Here is a 20,345-nt window from a genome sequence, read left to right as displayed (position 1 = left end):
TTTGTCCATGTAAACATAGCCAGTGACAAAGTTCTATTCTAACAAAAGTGTTTTGAAGACGGTGAAAGTTTCGTCGTTGAAGAGATGAATTGATTTGATTTTGAAATAAGTCTGTTGGACGCAGGAAGTGGACATCCAGGATACAGCAAGTGCTGTCATGTGAGGGCTTTATTTGACTTGTCATGCTTGAGCTCCAAAAGGCACAAACCAGCTGATAGCGGCTCATGAGCGCTGAGGAGATGAAAAGGAAATAAAGGTAAAGAAAAAGCTGTGTTTACAAAAAAAAAAAAGTGTTTGAGAGTGACCTGTTGTGAGGGAGCAGCAGCACCACAGACAAGGTGCATTCTGGGAGAGACTTAAAGACTTTGCCCAGGCGTGCGTCCAACTTCTTCATCATGTGACACACCGTGACATCCTTCACGCGAGAAAACGCAGGTTAGCGTTTCAAAGTAGGGTTTGACGACAGGGTTGAAAAGTCACTTGTCAGCGTTCTAGTCCGATATTTGTAAATGTAAACAGAAGTGTGTTGTTGACCTGAGGAAGTTCCTGGTGTGTTTGGCCTCTTAAGTGGTGCGGCCCTTCATGCGGCCACTCGCCACAAGTGGCGTGCGCTGGAGTCAGCGCCGGACATGTCACGTACTTTTCCTGCCAAAGTTCCGCAGAGGACTCGACAGCTGCTCGTTTCCCCTCGGAACATTCAAACTCTGGAAGAGGAAAAGACCCACAACAGTGTGCTTTTTCTGTGACACCACTTACATTTGCATGTCTTCTCAGGGCAACTTTAAATTAACACTAACAGTACAGCTGTAAATAATTACACTTGTATGGTAAGTTTTTACAATTTAAAAAAAATCCTAAACACTATTGTTTTAAAATATTTTTTTTTTGCAATTTGAATGTTTAATTATGTAAGCACATATATAATTGTAATTGAAAAAAATAGTTTCAGATTTTTAAACTGTATTTAAATAAATTGCAGGACTGAATATCTGATTTTCACATTTAAAAATGGTATACATTTTTTTTTAATTGAAAAAAAAACACAAATCATTTTATAATTACTTTAATATATATATATATATAATTTTTTATTTACACTTGTTAAGTCTTGAAAAAAAATAAAGATACACTTAATTTGAAAATACAAAAAAACGTATGCATATAAGAGTAAATCTAAATATTTTCCCAATTTTTTAAAATAGTTTGGATTAAAAATAATTTAATGAATAAATATCGTTTCATAAATTTTAAAGTAACTGGACAGTTTTAATTGAGAAAAAAAATATTTTAAAAACTTTTTAACATGATTTTCTCATTTAATTTGTATATCTGTATTTTATATCAAATTGCAACAGTTGAACTCTGGAATAAAATTATTTCTATCTGTATCACTCCATTGAGGCCTGTAAAAAAAAAAAATGGTGTTGCAAATTGTGTTTAAGTGATATCAGTGATAAGAAAATCACTACGTCACAATTATGCTAAAATGTTACTTCAAAGGGGAAAATATTGCTATAGTCATGTTTTATTACTCACGTATGAAGGCATGTCTGGCCCGTCTTCCAGGTTTGCCCATCACCACGATCCTTTCCACCACTCCGAAGCGGCTGAACGTCTTTGTCAGCATCTCCTCGCTCAGCTCACACTTCTTGACGGGAAGCGACTCAGAAGTGCGGCCGTTCACCGCAAACTTGCCGTCCGCCGTGTGCCCGTTGGCGGTCATGTGACAGTTTAGCTTGAGTGCGTAGAGGCGGCACGCGTTGATGGCGTCGCTCATCAGCGCGTCCAAAGTCACATCAAAATCCAGCGTGGACTCGGTCACCGGCCTCTGAACCTGAAACATATATAAAACACGCACTTGTGTTGTTTCGCATGAAAATAATGGAAGTTGTCATTGGCTTCAGTTTAAAACTGTGGCCGTCCAAAACCATTTACCTGTAGTTCAAAAAAGATATTGTAAATGTATTCATTTTGCACAAATTAGAATGAATTAAAAACAAGTCCAAACAAATTAAATTACAATGCAATTTGGTTGTAAGAAAATAAACATGTAAAAAAAAAAAAAGTTAACACTTCAATGTCCACTTTTTGGGTTTAAGTTGCCCCAAAAAGCAAAAAGTTCATCCTTCGATGCTCGCTGAACTGTGAAGTCTTGCATGACGTCATGCGTGTTGACGGTTCCAACTCATTTCCACTGGAATTTGGAGGTTTTACTGTACTCCAAAAGCGGCACTACAAGAAGTTTGACTTCGATCTGTATTAACTATAATGTCTTGTGAGTGGACAAGCTTACCTTTATGTTGTATCCCTGCACGGTGGCACCGTTTAACATTTGTAGCGCCAACGCGGCTCCTTCCAGTAATTCGAACTCCACCGCAGCATGAACCTGCAGAAAAACAACCCTTAGTAGAGAAAAGACACGCAGAACCCAGCAGGGGCCGGATGTCTCATTTCGATATTACTCTTGCGTCTGCATGTGAATCAAACGCACCCTGTGTGTGGTATTCAGCATTTTGACGGCCCTGACTGAGCCACAGCAGCGGAACAGTCGCCTCACTTCTCTCTCGGAGAAGTCGGCAGGAAGCGGTCCGGCAAACACCACGCACATGTCCTGAAGACGCCAGTTGACCTAAAACACGCACAGTTAGTGGGACCACACACACACACACGCTTGCACTTACAATGAGTCTTAACCTTATTCTCTTGACATGGGGGGGCGCTTAAGAAGGAAGAGAAGCTGAGCACAGAGAAGAAGGTACACTTGCTCCGTCTCCGGAAAGAAGCCACGACCTGCGCAAGAGGTGATATTAAGAAAAGAGTCAAATACGCGTTAGCGACGACAAGCTCACTTTTGGTGCAGTTCAGCCCAACATTTTTGGTCCCAAAGGTGTTGTTGACTAAACCAAAAAAAGAATCCATCTATATAACTGATAGCCCGACGCCGCACCTGTTTGTCAGAGTTGTGCCAGAGCTGATTGGCCACGTTTAAGGTGATGTCACAGCGTTTTCCCACATAGCAGACAGACCTGCCCAGATTCTGCAACATGTCTGCAAACCTGCACACCAGACATAAGCGGGATACGTTATTTGAGCAACGCAACAGAACAAATATTTGTGTGTATAAGTCACACCTGCTACTGGGTCTGGGCTCATTTTCTTCTTTTTGTTCTCTGGTTAAACCCCAAAGTTCCTCGAGATGATCCTCAACAACCTGACACAACAATCGAAAACACACATGGCACAGCTGTTACACTCCAGTCCTGTGGGTGATGCTGATGTGAATTACAGAGTCGCTGCTAACACACTAACCAACTAATATTTAACCGATTAACCAATTAAAAAATCAATTGACAAACACAATCAAAAAAAAAAACGAGCAAGTAATTTTATTTAGCTTACTGACTAAAAATGTTAAACTTAAACTTTAAGCTAGCTAAGTAGTTAATAGCACAAACTAAACAATGCGCTAGCTAAGTAGTCAGCCAACAAACTAAATACAGAACTAAATAACCTAAATGATGAAATAAACTGACTAAACAACTACCTAGCAGACTAACTGGCTGATGAACTCATCAGCCAACTAGCTAGCAAGGTACCCAAACGACTAACTACCTAACTGACTAACTCAATTTATAGAGTCCATAAAAAAACAAGCACCACCAAATATGAAACAAACTGCTACGCAAATAAAAAAATGAACATTAAAAAAAAGTAAAAATAAATTAACTAACCAAACTAGCCAGCCAACTGACTAACAAACTGCCTAGCTAAGTAACCAACCAACCTCACAGGTGATTCACTCAGTAGCGTATCTTTGAAAGGGGTTTTGTTACCTTCAGAGGTGACTTGCGTATGAAGTATTTGGCCAAATCCAAGGCAGCCAAGGCGTCCTCCACGGGATGGTGTCCTTTCTCCTCCTGCGTCTGGATGCTCCTGCCAAGCACCACCTCAGCCAGAAGCTTCAGCTTGAACTTCTGGCCAAGCTCCTTCCTGTACAGCAGGGACGTGTCGATAACGTGAGGGTGGATCAGCTGCAACGATAACAAATCTTAATAATCGTGTACGTCACTTTGGGACATTTGTCTGAGTTGGATATATTGCGTGTGTACACATACTTTGAGAGCGACCAGGTCGTTGTTGATGCCGTGACCCACCAGGACGGCGTCGCGCGGCAACAGCGTCCTCAGCTTCACTTGGACGTCACGCAAACTTGTCTTGACGGGATCCAACATTGTTGCCGTGATGCCAGAGAACCTGACAATGGCGCACACACACATACCGTGCGTGCCTTTTATCTATACGTTTGTTTTTTAATCATTAAAACTACCAGAACTAGAACCAGAATTCAACAGCTAATCAACTAGCTAAGTAGGTAACTAACTAGGTAGGCAACTAATGAGATAACTATGTAACCAAATAACTGACTAATCAACCAACTCACTCGGTACCAGACTTTCTCAGACCCTCTGTGAAATGACATATAAATACGTCATTGGGATAGAATGAGCTAATTAGCCAGGTAGCATGCTAGCTAACTGGATATACATTTATATAACCAATAATTAGCAGAATAAATAATCACCTAACCAATAAATTAGCTAAGTAGCTAACTAAATACATTTCTAGATACTTCACTACCAAACGAACCAAACTAGCCAACTTAGTAACAAATCAAATAACCAGGTGACCAATCAAGTAATTAGCTATCTAGCTAACTAAATAGCTCACTAGATGACTCTGTAAAAAATTAACCAACTACTAGACTAACCAACCAATTAGCTAAATAAATAGGCAACAAAATAACCACCCAAATTGGCAAACTACAAATCAACTAGCCAAATAAGAAATAAACTAGGTAGATATGTAGCTAGTTAATCGGCTCACTAAGTAGATGCCAATCCAATTCACTTTTAACAAACTTATCAGATAACAGTTAACAATTACCCAACAAACAACTAGCTAAGTAACTTGATTAGTGCGTCACCAACTGACCAACTAACAAGCTAAGCGGCTAAATAAGAGATAGCTAGCTAACTAAGCAAGAAACTAGAAGGCTGGTGAAGTAACTACTACTAAATTAACCAAATACACAGAATAAACCAAAACAACCAACAGACTAAGTAGATAACTTTCGAAACAATGTAACAAACTAGATAACTAGCAGACAAGGTAACTAAGAAGCAGACTGAATAACTCCCGAAATAACTACCCATTTATAATTACAATAATGTAGGAAAAAAAAAGATAGCTAGCTAACTAGAAACTAACAAGCTAGACAACTGAATTGTGGACTCACCAGCAACTGAACTTTGTGTAATCCCGTTTGTGTTGTTTAAATGTATTTATTTTGTCATTTATTTGTGGCTGGATACTTTTTATTGGGTTGAAGTCTGTTTTTTTTTTCTTTCTGTCAACTGACAAATTCTGAGCTTTATTGTGCTTACTTGGTGAGGTAATCGAGTATTTTGTTGTCAGGTTTAACAAGCTGGTCCATCACGCACTTCCCCTCGCTGTCCACCAGGGAGATTCGGGTCAGCTCGTAGCCCCTCCTGGTGAGACACTGTCACGTGATTGCCATCAATAACTGTGATTGATTTAGGGTTGGACGGGGCGGAGTTAAACCTGGAAGTCATCTCACCATTTCGCAGTCTAGTCCAAAGAGAGGGCTGGCATCTGTGATGTCAACACAGTCGACGCACGCGAAATCCTCAAAGCCTGCCAGACCTGACGCAGACGACGGGAAGTAAAAAACAGGAAGTGAGAGGGTGAAAATAAGGATGGTGAGGGAGGCGGCGACCCTTCACCTTTCACGGGGTAGTGCCGCTTGATTAACTCCTCCTGGCTGAGCACGTAGGCTGTTGGGCCGCGCTTGCTTGTACCATACTTGAGGACCACCGGGTGAGTCCTCAGCACTGTCACACACACACATCCACATACATGTGACACAAACACCTGTTGAGTGAGTTAGTTGAACCTTATTTTACTTAGTCGTCAAGCTTGATTTATTTTTTAATTTTTTATTTTTTTTAAGGTAAATCCAAATTTTCCGTGCGTTAGTGACAAAATTTAAAATTTGCTGACTTAAATGGCAGCTAGTTGGTGAGTGAGTTGCCTGGTTATTGAGAGAGTGAGTTAATAAGTAAATTCATTCGTTGGTTACATGGACGTGAGTTAGTTTGGGAGTGGGTGACGTGGTTAGTGAACAAGAAAATGATTGAGTTAATGAATTTGTGAGTGAGTGAGAGGGACAAGTGAGTTAGGGAGAGTGATCTGTTTAGTGGATGAGTTAGTGAATTAAGAGTAAGTTGGGTGGTTATACAAGTGAGTCAGTTGGTAAGTGTGAAAGTGTTACTTGGCTACAGAGTGAGCTAATGAATTACATAATAAGCAAGCGAGTGAGTTAGTGAATTAATGAGTTAGTTGGTGAGTAAATTAGTGAAAGACTCAGTCAGTGCGTGAGTATTGGTGGTCATTTAATGAGTTAGTGAATTAATAAGTGAGTGAAATACTCAGTGAGCGAGTATGCCGTTCAATGAGTGAGTTCATTCGTGAAATTCCAAGTTAGTGAGTTAAACAGAATGATTTGGTGGGTGAGTTAGTGAGTGAGTTGATGACAGTGAATTAATGAGTTAGTGAGTGAATTAGTCAAAGACTCGGTTAGTGAGTGTGTGAGTGAATAACATTGTTGGTGGGTGAGTTAGTGAGCCAGTAAGTGAGTGAGACTGGAATGGAACGGCGTCACATTGCACATGATGTTTTTCATCAGATCAGACAAACTGACTCAGGACTCTCGTACCGAGTAACATCTTTGCAAAGGCAGGACTCTTAAACAGAACAGAGTGTTTATTGCTGACCTTTGCAAAGCTTGCTGTGGCTCGGTTGGTCCTGTAACAAAGACGGTTGTGTTTCCACTTCACTGCTGAATATTGTAGAAAGCAGGCTGCTGCTGCTGCTATTTGACGACGTGAAGGTCAACCTCTGACGCAAACAAACAATATTAGCATAACTATGTCCATCTGCACAGCTTGGATACTTGTTAGTGAATACTACCCACATTGCTGTATTTGGTCCTCAGGTTCCTGAGAGTCATGTAGTGTTTGTAAAAGTCACTTTGGCTCACACCCTCCACCACCACTACATTGACGCCTTCAACGTGTCTTTGTCCATGAAGACCACACCAACTACAATACACACAGAACAACACTGTTTCATCATAACAAATTGGTCATGAATTCACTCACTGACGACTGACTTTCTGAATTCACTCACTCACTACCTAAGTCTGACCAACTTACTCACTCACTCAGTTCACAAACATGCCATCTCACTCAGTAATTCACTAAATCGCTCACTATTGTACTCGCAAGCCGACTTACTAACTCGCTCACTCATTCACTAACTCACCAAACATAAATCACTCTCCAACATAGTAACATACTCACCTCATATCAACACACTACCTCGCTAATACATTTCCAAACCGACTCACTCACTAATTTCCTCACTGGTTAATTCACTAACTCGCAAACTCACTCACCAACTAACACACTCACTCAGGTCACTATCCCACTCATAAATTCACTAACCCACTCGCGCACCAACTTACAAATGACTTAATAGCCAACTTACTAACTCGCCAACTCACTCAACAACCGACTGGCTTACTCGCCAACTAACTCATGTGCTCATGTCATCTCGATCAGTACACTATCGCACCCATTAATTCTATAAGACACTCATTAACACAAATTTATTTACTCACTCGCGCACTCACTAATTCACAAACACATTACTAACGCGCTGACTTACTCAGCAACCAGCTAACTCTTTCACTAACCGTACATTTTAGGTTGATCTTGTATGAGGGTAAAAATGTTTAAAATAAAACACTGCCTGTACACTCAATAAACCTTTATGACGGAGCACATTATATTTTATGTACACATTAATGAACGAATGAATGAGTGAATGGTGACCTTGGCTGTCTGACTCCGTTGCTCGGCCCCAGAGCGGCGTAGTGCAGCAGCTGCGTCAGCTCTTCGGCCGTGATGGGATTCCGCAGGCGGTGGGGAAGCACAGAGATTCGCGGTTCAACTTCCTCCGTCTCATTAGCGCCATCATGTTCACTTTTGAGCCTCTTCGCCATGTGGGGGTCATGATGATGAAGATCTGGATCCTTTTTTCGTTTCTTTCCATTGAATGATGTTGACGGCGAGGACTCCATTTTACAGCCAATCTTAACGCGGATGGAAAATAAACAAATGTCATTTACAGCTCAATTCATTCTGAAACGCTGTCACATTACATGATGTAACTGACTGAGTTAATCCATGAATGAAACAGTTTGTAAATTGGGTTTTCAATGTGAGAGAGACCAAATTGGTGACTTAAGAATGTGAATGCATGACCGAGTTACTACGTGCATTGGAGATAGGGATTTTATTAGTTGGACTGTTAATTGGTGGGTGAATTATGGAGTGAGTGCATGACTTATTTAGTGGATGAGTTAGAATTGGATTGGATGAATTTGCTGTTGAGTGAATAAATTAGTGAGTGATTTAGCTGGTGAATTAAGACTTGGTTGGTAAGACAATACCGTTAGTAATTTTAGTGAGTGGGTGAGTCAGTGGGTTAGCAAGTCAATCAGTGAGAACGTTTGAACAGGTAGTATAAAAACGTTCACCCCAAATGCAGCCACTTCAGTTTAACATTCATGTTGACGTTTCGGCGTGGAAACGCTAACGATTTATAGTACGTTAAGCCACTAAAATAAAATGTCAAATACACAGTTACCATGTTATGACGTTCCGGGAAGTTCAAAATTCACATTTTTAATATTGCGATTACTAAGACACACATGCCGCGCATGGGGAGAAAAGGAACGCTTCCTGATGACGGAAGCACTTAAAATCATGTGTGGTTGAATACATTCAAAATAAATCCTAGAATCATACACATCGATTTTTAAAAAATGCTTGCAGTTTATGCTCACGTTTTTGGGTCCAAAATTACATTTAAAATGTTTTTAATAATTATTGAAAATTCCTCGGAAGTGTTCCCCCAAAATATATACGCTGAAATCCGAACGGTAAGACTTTATTTCGAAGCTCAGGGCGGTCGCGTTATTTAGGTATCCGCTTTCACTCTGCTATCGATTTCACTGCCGTGCGGACCAAGCTAGCCGAACACAGAAACATGGATGCGACTCGTTTGAAAAGAAAGCGCGATTTGCTCGATTTGATCTTTCTTAAACGTGAAACACCGCAATAAATGGTGCCATGAAAGTAACAGAGACTAACTCAAGTGGCGGAAATGTCGACAAAGAAGCTCGCCAAGTGAGTATCGTTAAAAAAAAAACGGCTAGTTAGTATGTTGCGGCTAAGTCAACTAAATAAATCAACCCATTATTTTGAAAGGGCACATATTATGTAAAACTTACTTTTTAACGTGTTACATATAAAATAGTCGAGTATCTGGGGGCGCTTAATCAACCACCATATGTGAAATTAAACAATCTACTAAAACCTTTGTCATTTTACTATTTTATGAAATTGTGTCTGAGCGGACATTCTTGCAACATTTTGACATAACAGCGAGGCTTATTTGCTTGATAATCACCTCCACACCCATTTAGTCCATAAATAGCATGATCAGATTGATTGGACAAAGTTCCAAAGTGAAAGAACCACTTTGACTTAAAGTATTATAATGTCAAAGCCAAAAGGTATGCAGAGCTGCAGTACTAGCAGCCTCAGTTTCTTATCATAATGTTTGGATTAACGTGTTGACGTGTGAGTGAGTGAGGGGGGTATTTTTGTTTGTTCGTGTCACGAGTCACGCAACAACAATAATTGATAAGTGTATGCTGTACAGTAAATTCTTGTATTTATGTCCACAGAGAATTAGGACTGCTGAGGCAGCGTAGTCAGTCATCTACTGGGCAAAAAAAGAGTCTTCTGTCAAGTTAGTAGCACAATTAAGCAAATGTGATCATTTAGAATGTGGCATTTCATAATATGTTGTATTTAATATTTTGTGTCAGATCAAACATTTTCATACCTGATTGTCATTGATTTTGAGTCCACATGCTGGCGAGAGAAAAACAACCACACTCAGGAAATAAGTAAGTTTTCATTTTCAAAAGTGCCTTATTATTGTTATTGCAGCTTATTTATTGTTTTGCCTTTTTGACGCAGTTGAGTTCCCAGCCGTTCTACTGAATACGTCCACGGGGGAGATTGAGTCCGAGTTTCATGCGTATGTTCAACCTCAGGAGCGTCCCATACTGTCAGCTTTCTGCACTGAGCTAACTGGGATCACACAGGTGACTGCAAAGAACAAAACAAACACACACACAAAAACACTCACCAGAAAAGAGTAATATTAGCAGGAATAAAAATGCAGTTTTACGAGAATAACTTCATATTATGGGGGGGAACTATTATTGTACAGTAAGAAAGACTGAATTTTTGAAAAATACCAAACCGTACAATTACAATAAAAAGTATTCTTTTTGTAGTAATTTTAGAAAACTACTTTTATTTTTTTAACTTTACTTTTAAATGTTTTTAAAGTCTTCTGTTGATGTGCTTAAATGTTGTCAATGTCGTTCTTTGAATAGTTTTGGTCAGCTACTTTTATTTTCTCAGCTTTGCTTCTGAATGTCAATAATACTTGCGTTATTTAATTGTATAAAGAGTTATTTACTGAGATGTATATTTATTTTTTTGGGTGTGTGTGTGTGTGTGTGACCGTCAGTCGCAGGTGGAGGCAGGGGCGCCCCTCCGGATTTGTCTGTCTCAGTTCGGCCGCTGGCTGCAGAAGCTCCGCCTGGAGAAGGGCGTGGTCTTTCCCGCCCGGCAACAGAGCCCCTCCGCCGAGTCGCCCGCACAAAAGCTCTGTTCTTTCCTCACGTGGTCAGGTAGAATATTTCATTTTCAAACATGCATTTTTAAACATGTATTAACAAATAGAATATGGTGTCAGATTGGGATCTGGGCGTTTGTTTGCACTATGAGTGTAAACGCAAGCAGATCCACAAACCCGACGTGCTCAACTGCTGGATCGACTTGAGGAGCACGTACAGGGTAAGTTTATTTAGCTCTTTTTATAGCCGCAGATACTTATGTTGAAAAAAACAGATATTTACTGCATTTACAGAACGATTTGAACTGTAAATGTACATGTATTTACCTGAACGGATTATTTCCTAACAGTGCCCTTTAACACGGCAGCAACTTTGCTGCTAAAACTTGCATCATACGAACTTCTTCATGTGGGCCCCATGATGAAGGGGAGAGGATTTGAAAATAATTAACTCTTGGTAGTTTCTCGTCCGTGTTCTATCTGATAAAGAAAAAAGTACCGTATTCGTCTTTGCATTGATTTCTTTTTTTTTTTTTTTTTAGTTTTGATTCTAAATCCGATTAGAGCGCCCCTAGCGGTGGAAGAAAAATCCACAAAATAGCCGCACCTTTGTGTAAGCCTCACGGTTCAAAACCGATGAAAAAAGTAGCTCCTTATAATCCAGAAAATACGGTAATATAATTGCTTATGTTCCAGAAAATACGGTAATATAATATAACATAATATGGTCTTATGTGAATATATCGTAATAGCGCCCCCTCATGCCGCATGTGTCTTCAAACATGATTTTTGTCTTTTTGTAGATGTTCTACAGCAGGAAACCCAAAGGTCTGAATGGCGCGCTACAAGATTTGGGAATACAGTTTTCTGGCAGAGAACACTCCGGTGCGGCAAGAGCTTCACCTCTACTCACACTTGACCATTCTTCATCTTAAATCGACTAATGATTCACATTTTATTAGGTCTGGATGATGCCAGGAACACAGCTCGGCTGGCAGTAAGGATGATGAGTGATGGATGCGTGATGAAGACCACAAGAAGCTTGGAGAGGGTGAGTGGGCGTCCCACATCACACCCCGATTCCTGAATCCGCCGACTCCTGCCTGCGATCCCCCCCGGCGTGCCTCGCAAACAGTTTTTAAAATTAATAAAGAAACAAGTTTTTTTTTGTTTTTTTTTCTTTTTAATGTCTGCTGCTTTTTATGTGATTTTTAGACACTTATGCTTAAAGGTATAATTTGTGCTACAGTTGAATGGACATACTGTATATAAATAATAACTTATAAAGATTGTACATTGATTATTAAAATATGAAATGAAATCAAAATAAAGGTCATATTACTGAATAAAACCATTATATTAAAAGAACACAACACAATTTTACTGGAATTTAGACATAATAGTTGGATAAAACTATGATAAATTATTACTAGGATAAAACCATAATATTTCGGGGTGGAGAAGTGATTTATTGGAATATTACAAACAATCATATCACATCTATAACAAAGGGGATAGCATGATGCGGTTGACTGGCTTTAACGTGTATTCATTGTGCTGAAGGTATGAGCAAGTGAGCTACGTGATGTTTATATAGTTAACCTTTTTTTTTATGTTGCAAGAAAACTTACAAAACCATATGAAAACAATATTCAAACAAAATCATGTTTTAATTCATTGTGCTGCACCTTTTGATGCGCGCACCTTGGCCACTAGGGTGCAGTATAATATGTGTGCAGTATACGTACAACTGCTCAGTAAGCTGCGGTAGCATTGGTCATTTTTTTCACAGAGGCGTACCACATTGCCTATCTACATGTGATGCCGCACCGTTTGTGTTCAAGCGTCCATACCCCGATATTGATGCTAGTTTCGTTAGCCCGTCAGCGGCATTTCGCATTGCATATTAGCATTGAGATAGCAGACTTTCGTAAGACAAAGTCATTGTGGTTTGTTTAATTACACGAGTAATTATCTTTGTTCTATGTTTAGTTTGAGAGTAAACTTCAACTGGGAGTGGCAATAAACATCTTGAAGCCGCATTTTTGAAGAATTTGTCACTATTTGCCGAACTGCTACCGATGTACAAACTGTTCGTCTCTTATCACAGACGCCATCAGCGGTCAAACCCACGCTGACAAAAAGGAGCGGAAAAGTCTGTGGTCACAACAGTGAAAACCATCAGCCTGAAAAAAATAGAACAACACCCACTGGGAATAACAATCGGGCCCCAAACCTTGACGACCGAGACGCCGTTCAGAGTTTGGTGTCCCCAAAAACAGTTCTGGATGGTAGGACAACACCACTGTGGGGCATCCGGCATAATAACAACAACAACAACAACAACAATGGCCTGGTTCTGTGCTCCACCATCCTTGGCAGCCTCGAACCTCCAACCTCAAATTCTGAAAGTGTGGAGGAGTTCCCCGTAGAAGAAGAGAACCGATCCACGTATGACGACGTGGTTCTGGAGGACTCCGAGGGGCAGCTGCATTCGGATTACGACGCGGAGGAACCTGAGGCTCCACTGGTGATGAAATCAAACACACCCTCGGTGTTCAAACCCAAATGCTTCTTCATCCAGGAGAGGTCACACACCCCTGACGCCGCCATTTCTTGTCGCGGTGGCAGTGGCGTCTCCAGGGTGCCGAACGGCGGTGCCCTCCCCTCGTTGTCGACCATTGGGAAAATGACGTCGCCGCTGTGCGACTGCGGACGCCGTGCCAAGCGTCTGCAGGTGTCCAATGGGGGACCCAACCAAGGGAAAGGGTTCTACTGCTGCGCCGGCCGCCGCTCAGGTGGCGGCAAGGGGGCGGGACCAAACAAGAATAAGGGGTGCCAGTTTTTTCAGTGGGAGTCGGTCCTAAAGGCCAGGTGGTCTATTTCGGCGAGTCACGTGCGAGCCACACGGCCGCCTCAGAAGTCCGCACTGAGGAAGAGCTGGTAACACTCAATAAGACTTAACTATAATATGAAAAAAAAAAAAATCACGGCATTTCAGGATTTTAATTTATGCTTTCAAGCCAGATGTAGAAGGGCTGAAAATAATGTTTTAATTAATTAATTAATAATTCCCCCCCCCCCTTCCCCCTCAATATCACAATTGCGAGTCAAAATGTCAATATTATTGCGGTATTATGTTTGTCCTGCATATCTTTCCATACCCACAAAAAAAATATTAGGCCTGCTCACTTGTAGTATGTGACAGACCCAGTGTAAGCACAACTAAGACATGTCTGCTACCTAGTTGTGATTGGTGATATTACAATTTTAAATTACTGTCGACCCCTGCATATTGCAGATTTAAAATGTTTTTGTTTTTTTTTCAAGGTTTTTTTTTTATTTTGAATTTTTCCAATTTTTTCCCGGGATTTTTTCTCCCGATTTCCCCTGTTCTTTGAAGAATATTTTGGGGTTTTTAAAAACGTTTTTTTTTAGTTTTTTTTTTCTTAAATAATCAAGAGGCCCCTCATGTGGTCATTTTATCGCAAATAACACTTTGAAATGTTGTTAGAAATGTTATCAAAAATCACGGAAATTGATGGACATTATTTGCTATGGCGGGCCACTTAAAATCATGTTGGGCCTTGATTGTGACACTTGTGTGTCAAATTTTGGTTTCAAATCTTTATCTAGATTCTCACTAACAGTAGTCATCCACCACGCTCTACATTTGTCTTCCTTCATGTTTCCAGCAGTGTACGCTACGTTCTTCTTTGTCTCTTATTTACTCTATGCCTGGCTCCCTAGTGTTCAGACTGAGACACCACATACAGTAACTGAATTGCCTTCTGTTTACATAGAAGTAAAGTGTATGTTAAGACTGTTGTAAAAAAATGCAGTTGTATGTTTAATAGTCAATAACATCAAGTACCAGTTGGATCACAGGAAAAAGTGACGGCTCTTCAAATCTACATTCTCTAAATTCTGTTTAATGGTTTTTACAACCATTAAATGTGACCAATTTGACGGTCAAATTAAATGGAATTCATGGGAAGTTGTCAATACAGTGTGTCATTATGGTCACATTCGTTTTAAATTCACTTATGTACAAAGACTGACTGCTCAAGTGGACACGACTGCAATTTCTGAATGTTTTCTGAAATAGAAATGTAAATCAGCCACATTTTGTTGACTTAGAGCCAGTCAAACTGCAATTGCTCCAAGAAAAGGTGAGTTTATAGGACACCAAAAGTACATTCAGAACAGCGGCTTGCTCATGAATGAGTAACCTAAATTTGATTGTTTTGTAACTTTAATTTCATATTATTACATAGATTTTTTTTTTTTTAATATTTGGTTTTCATCATTTCCTTGCATGCTTTGGACGCTGTCCGAAACATGAATCCTTCAGTCACAAATGTATTTTTTAATAATAATCATTAAACTACTATCAAACAGCTAATAAGTCAAATATCTTTCTTCTTTACTATTTATTTACATTTTATTTGGCAAATTGGGCATACTTTGTGAGACTGAGGGAATGTTTTCGTCACTCATCGGATGCCGTAGAAGTTCTCAACTTTTGGACGTGAATGAGGCTTCCATTAGTTCTATTTTGTCCAATCAACATGACTGGGGGATAAATCAATTTTTGCATGATTTTATTTTACTTATATTAACGTATAAAATGACGAGTGTATACTTGAATTAAGTCCGAAATAACATTTTTTGGCCTTCCTAGCATTCCGTAGAAGTCCTCCAAACCTGGTCCTTGGAAGTGAATGACGGGTGTCCTCCCGTCACCAAAATAAATTTCCAGATATTTAACACAACAAAGCGTTTGTAAGTTACGTTCATCTTACATGAAGTGTAATTCATTTATTAAATAATACTTAGTTCACAATTTCCTTGAAAAATTCCTCGCGATGTTCGTCCCTTCTCTCACCCCGTAGAAGCCTTGTTTAAATTACAATGAGGCGTCCGTCATAAAATTACATTATTTCGTAGTTAACACGACTGAGGAACAGATAGCTTCAAACTAATTATTACCAACATAGTTTGTAGTTTAATCTTTGAATATGTATGCTGTACTTCGTGAAACTCGAGCGTGAGTCGTTCGTCTCTCTTCGCACTCCGTAGAGTTCCTCCAAAACATGAATGTGGCGTCCTTCCGTCACAGAGTTCCATTTTATATTTGAACGCACGTTTATAACAACACGTTCAACTTTATTTCTATAAACCCTCGTCGTGTGTTTAAAAAAAAAATATTGCGTTGCGTTTCGCTTTAAAACAGCTTGGCAGATTGCACACGGATCTGAAAAAGAAAAAAAAAAGTAAACATCCGATTTATTCACCGCTGTGTCCAGTGACGTCATTGGCAAGATGTCGGCGGCGCAGAACGAGTTTCGGAAGCGCGGCAAGAAGCACTTCGGTGGCGGCCAATATCACGCGAAACGCTGGAGGGGCTCCAGGGAGCTGGAGGTGGGCATGCAGGGCATCCTGATCACATGCAACATGAACCAGAGGAAGTGCACGGCGGAGGCCTTCAACCTGCTCAGCGAGTACGCCGACAAGCTGTACGGACCCGAGAAGGTCAGTGAACGCACCGCACAGGTCCTTTATCTTATTAGGTGTTACCATAGCTCATCATGTTTACACGTACAGTTTAAATGTTTACATGGTGCAGATCTGTGAAGGAGTAATTGCCCCCTAAACCTTATAAAGCGTCTAGCCACCCTAAGCAACAACAACTGACATCAAGCGTTTTTAATAACTGACAATGAGTCTTCCACATGTCTGTGGATACGTTTTGGCCCAGTCTTGTTGCAGGATTTGCTTTAATTTAGCAACACCGAATGGGTTTCAAGCATGAACTGCCTTTATACGGTCATACTACAGCATTCAATTCAAGTCTGGACTTTGACTAGGTGACTTAAAACCTTCATTTTCTTTTAAAGCAATTCAGAAGTTGACTTGCAGGTATGTTTTGGATCGTTGTCCTGATCGCAAGTGCGCTTCAGTTTGACATTACGAACTGATGGCCGAACATTTTCCTTCAGGATTTTCTAATAAAGAGCATAGTTCATGGTTGCATCAATCAGAAAGTCATCCAGGTGCTGAAGATGCGAGGCAACCCCAGACCATCACGCTACCACTACCATGCTTGACTGATGGTATGCCGTGTTACATTTACGGCAGATTTAGCGAGACACACACCTTCCTAAAAGTTAAACTTTCGTCTCCTCAGTCCATAGAATATATCTTGATGGTCTTTGGAATCATTCCTTTTTTTTTTTTTTTTTTTTAAGATGTAAGGCGGGCCTTTATTTTCTTTTTGGTCAGCAGTGGTTTTCGCCTTGGAACTCTGCCATGGATGTCATTTTTGGCCAGTGTCTTCCTAAGTCATGAACTTTGACCTTAACTGAGGCCTGCAGTTCTTCAGATGTTGTCCTGAGTTTCTCTGTGATCTTCTGGATGAGTCGTCATTTCTGTAGGCCGGGCAGCCTGAGGAAGGTTCACCACTGTCCCATGTTTTCTCCATTTTGTGGATAATGGTTCTCACCGTGGTTTGCTGGAGTCCTAAAGATTAAGAAATTAGTTTGTAACCCTTTCCAGGCTGACAGATGTCAATTACTGTATTTTTCATCCAGTCTTGAAACTACATTTTATCTTTACTTGGTTTATCTTTGTCTGATATTTACACTGGTTTGATGATCTTAAACATTCTAAAGAGGGGAAACTACGTAATTAGAGTTTTACGCTAAAGTTTCAATCCTGGGTTAGGGTTTCAAACAGGGGTTTATTTAACTTTCAAATACGGGTTTCAATCATAGCATTACAATTTGAATGCTGACATTGACAAAGTGCGACCTTTCTAACCCTCAGTTTGACGAGGACGCCGGAGGCTGCAGCGAAGAAGAAGAAAATGTCAAAGAAGAAGAAGACGTGGAAGAGGCGCTGAAGAAAGAGGTGGCGCAGCTGCGAGCGTACGGCGGGAGTCAAGACCGACGTTTCCAGGCCCTGGAGAGCGGGGCCAACAATGTCATCTTCATCAGAACTCGCAATCTGGGTAATCATCTCGGCTATGTCCGGAATCACTCCATCAACTGCGGCTACGTTCAAACTGTAGGCAAATGACTTTAGTTTAATCCGACTTGAAGAATGAAGTTGACATATGTGGTGATAGTAGTAATTCAGCCACGTCTATTACACGCGGCAATGGCGTGATGTCATCTTTAGTCGACACATTTAGGGGACACATTTTTGTTCATACACACCAGACAGACCGAGGTTGCAATTCATATGTGAAAATCGGATTTCACCCAACCCCCCCCCCCAAAACATCCAAATTGAACAGTCTGAACATAGCCTAAGTCAGCTATATAGTCCGCCTACTATAATGAATATTGTATTAATACAATATTATTTCGCAAATTAAGGAGTCCCCTATATAAAAATTCTCATGTCCATTGGTGAGCAGGACATTTTCATTTCTGCTGTTTTGCTTTTTTGTTTGAACCGTAGAGTCTGACAAGCTGGTTCATCACATATTGTCCGATCTGCACGCCACCAAGAAGAAGAAGACGCGTGTCATCCTTCGCATGCTGCCGGTGAGATGCAAACAAAACTCCATCCTTGATTTAAGGGCACCACAGATTGTGGCTTATTATTATTATTATTAAAGAAATATCTTTTGTTTTTAGAATGCGTCTCTTGTGTGGATGTTGATTTTAGCAGTTTTTCTTTTAAATTGCATTTAGAGATTTTTTTTTTTAGGTCAAGTGTGTTATGAATAAAATATGTTCCCCTTCTTCATCTTTTTCTTCTTCTTTTTATTATTGCTATGCTAATTTAATTAACGCCAACGTATTTAATTTACAATAATATCTTTACAATTTTCTTTACAATAATATGTTATATGCACCTCCACTTGTCAAAACACGCCATTTGGATTCATTTGTGAAATGTGAGTTAAGCAGTAATATCCACCCATTATTGTCCATGTCAGGGTGCGGCCATTTTGCCGCCTGCTGTCAACTGAATATGACATCACAGCTGCTCAGGGCTCAAGTAACGATCGATCATGGCTCAGCTTCAGAAAACGGGTGAGCCGTGATTGGTGGTTACCTGGGCCCTGAGCAACTGTGATGTCATTTTCAGTCGACAAAAGTGACAAAATGGCCGCCCCCGCAGATGGCTAAAAACAAGTGTATTTTGCTGTCTAACTCATATTCCACAAATGCAATATCAATCAAAATGCCGTGTTTCAACTAGTGGGCCTGCTGGGAACACATTCTTGAAAAAAAATATGTTTTGTTTATGTTATGTTTCGACTAGTGGAGGCTCATAGAACATATTTTTTTGGGGGGGCGACTTCTCCTCTAAAGCAAGATAGCAACCTGAGTTTGTGTGTCACACAGGTAACGGGCACGTGCAGGGCATTCCCGGAGGACATGATGAGGTATCTGTCCACCTTTCTGGAGCCTTGGTTCAAGAAGCCCAACTGCGCCACTTACCAAATTGCCTTCAAGGCGCGCAACAACAGCCACAACAAGAGAGACGACGTCATCAAGGCCATTGCAGGTAAGCTAACGTGCAAATTTACATGCTAATAAAGTGACACAATGCGTACAACTTCTTCTTGAGTCTGTTGGGGAAATAAAGTTATGGATACCTCTTAAATTTGACGGTAAAAAATAAGTGTTGCCAACTTGCCATATTTAGTTGGTTTTACATCGCAGGCGACTCGCAGTGACGCACCAGTCCAGCAGATAGCGCTGTGTCTAAAAAAAAAAGAAAAAAAAAACTTGAGCACTTGCATCTCACGATCTGTTGGGGACCAGAGCCTAACAATTTCGTCCAAAAATTTTCATTGCTTGTCCCCATGTGTGTCTCTCGAAGGCCTGGTGGGCAAGCTGAACCCCAAAAACAAGGTGGACCTGACCCAGCCGGACCTCACAATCATCTTGGAGGTGATCAAGACTGTGTGCTGTGTCAGCGTGGTCCGTGAGTACACGCGCTACAGGAAGTACAACCTGCAGGAAGTGGTCAAAGATGAAGAGGTCAAGAAGGAGGAAGGCGGCACCGTGACCGAAAAAGCTGCCGAAGCAAACACCGGCGAGGAGGAAGCGGCCGAGAAGGACGAAGGCGGCACCGTAACTGAAAAAGCAGCAGGCAGCGGCGAGGCGGAAGCGGTCAAGGAAGAGGAAGGCGACACCGTAACCGAGCCAGCAGGTGGCAGCGAGGAGGAGAAGCAGCCTGGTGAGGAAGACCTGCAGGAAGAATCTGCAATGGAGGACGATATCGATAAGGGGGAAGGTGATGGAGAGTAACCGTGTTTTGTTGTTGTTGATGGGTTTTTTTTTGTAAAACTTGGTTTTACTATTTTTGTCAAGCGAGGTTAGTAAGCCATTGAAGCGCTGTCTTTTTAACCTTCCAATGTTGTTTTTGTTTTTACTTTTTAGATTTGATCATGTATCACATTCTGTTTTTCTGTAAAGAAACATCCAGAATTAAACATGGTTTGTATTCGTGTA

The 20,345-nt window shown here is 40.6% G+C and overlaps 3 protein-coding genes across 5 annotated transcripts; 2 read left to right on the top strand and 1 right to left on the bottom strand.

The window, feature by feature from the left end:
- Positions 1 to 150: 150 nt before the first annotated feature.
- rexo5 (RNA exonuclease 5) lies at positions 151 to 9,147 on the bottom strand. Of its 2 annotated transcripts, none has more exons than XM_086033521.1 (18): positions 8,993 to 9,147; positions 7,977 to 8,236; positions 7,055 to 7,181; positions 6,855 to 6,978; positions 5,805 to 5,912; positions 5,639 to 5,724; positions 5,445 to 5,560; positions 4,116 to 4,254; positions 3,834 to 4,031; positions 3,132 to 3,211; positions 2,948 to 3,056; positions 2,695 to 2,790; positions 2,492 to 2,629; positions 2,294 to 2,386; positions 1,537 to 1,834; positions 535 to 704; positions 306 to 415; positions 151 to 231 (listed from the first exon to the last, which is right to left on the bottom strand). In XM_086033521.1, exons 2-18 carry the CDS (start codon positions 8,222 to 8,224, stop codon positions 156 to 158), a joined length of 2,316 nt encoding a protein of 771 aa, XP_085889647.1. In that variant the 5' UTR covers positions 8,225 to 8,236; positions 8,993 to 9,147; the 3' UTR covers positions 151 to 155. The 2 variants fall into 2 exon arrangements, with proteins under 2 accessions (XP_085889647.1, XP_085889646.1); XM_086033520.1 differs by lacking the exon at positions 8,993 to 9,147 and adding an exon at positions 8,794 to 8,924.
- On the top strand, positions 8,015 to 15,213 carry eri2 (ERI1 exoribonuclease family member 2). Its single transcript, XM_086033523.1, has 9 exons — positions 8,015 to 9,335; positions 9,899 to 9,963; positions 10,043 to 10,123; positions 10,197 to 10,324; positions 10,759 to 10,921; positions 10,987 to 11,087; positions 11,670 to 11,751; positions 11,829 to 11,917; positions 12,977 to 15,213. Exons 1-9 carry the CDS (start codon positions 9,313 to 9,315, stop codon positions 13,811 to 13,813), a joined length of 1,569 nt encoding a protein of 522 aa, XP_085889649.1. The 5' UTR covers positions 8,015 to 9,312; the 3' UTR covers positions 13,814 to 15,213.
- A 317-nt stretch (positions 15,214 to 15,530) lies between these two features.
- Positions 15,531 to 20,345, top strand: thumpd1 (THUMP domain containing 1). 2 transcript variants are annotated; one of them, XM_086033553.1, is made up of 6 exons: positions 15,531 to 15,651; positions 16,176 to 16,401; positions 17,695 to 17,878; positions 18,334 to 18,419; positions 19,230 to 19,392; positions 19,711 to 20,345. In XM_086033553.1, exons 2-6 carry the CDS (start codon positions 16,192 to 16,194, stop codon positions 20,139 to 20,141), a joined length of 1,074 nt encoding a protein of 357 aa, XP_085889679.1. In that variant the 5' UTR covers positions 15,531 to 15,651; positions 16,176 to 16,191; the 3' UTR covers positions 20,142 to 20,345. The 2 variants fall into 2 exon arrangements, with proteins under 2 accessions (XP_085889679.1, XP_085889678.1); XM_086033552.1 differs by lacking the exon at positions 15,531 to 15,651 and adding an exon at positions 15,802 to 15,916.

This window comes from Filicampus tigris, chromosome 6 (genome assembly GCF_054856515.1).
Source record: "Filicampus tigris isolate MCC_2025a chromosome 6, RoL_Ftig_1.0, whole genome shotgun sequence".
NCBI lineage: Eukaryota > Metazoa > Chordata > Actinopteri > Syngnathiformes > Syngnathidae > Filicampus > Filicampus tigris.
Note: the sequence above shows the minus strand (reverse complement) of the source record. Positions and strands in the feature narration are given on the sequence as shown.

What these genes read in the sequence shown, in the direction of transcription:
- eri2 (XM_086033523.1), top strand. Translation starts at nt 9,313, where the DNA reads ATGTCGACAAAGAAGCTCGCCAA. An exon ending in TTCTTTCCTCACGTGGTCAG is followed by an intron (nt 10,922 to 10,986) that starts GTAGAATATTTC and finishes ATATGGTGTCAG; the next exon opens with ATTGGGATCTGGGCGTTTGT. An exon ending in CCACAAGAAGCTTGGAGAGG is followed by an intron (nt 11,918 to 12,976) that starts GTGAGTGGGCGT and finishes CTCTTATCACAG; the next exon opens with ACGCCATCAGCGGTCAAACC.
- thumpd1 (XM_086033552.1), top strand. Translation starts at nt 15,888, where the DNA reads ATGTATGCTGTACTTCGTGAAACTCGAGC. An exon ending in TCATCCTTCGCATGCTGCCG is followed by an intron (nt 18,420 to 19,229) that starts GTGAGATGCAAA and finishes TGTGTCACACAG; the next exon opens with GTAACGGGCACGTGCAGGGC. An exon ending in CGTCATCAAGGCCATTGCAG is followed by an intron (nt 19,393 to 19,710) that starts GTAAGCTAACGT and finishes TGTCTCTCGAAG; the next exon opens with GCCTGGTGGGCAAGCTGAAC.
- rexo5 (XM_086033520.1), bottom strand. An exon ending in ATACTCGATTACCTCACCAA is followed by an intron (nt 4,255 to 5,444) that starts GTAAGCACAATA and finishes CGCCATTGTCAG; the next exon opens with GTTCTCTGGCATCACGGCAA. An exon ending in CACACCAGGAACTTCCTCAG is followed by an intron (nt 416 to 534) that starts GTCAACAACACA and finishes TCTCGCGTGAAG; the next exon opens with GATGTCACGGTGTGTCACAT.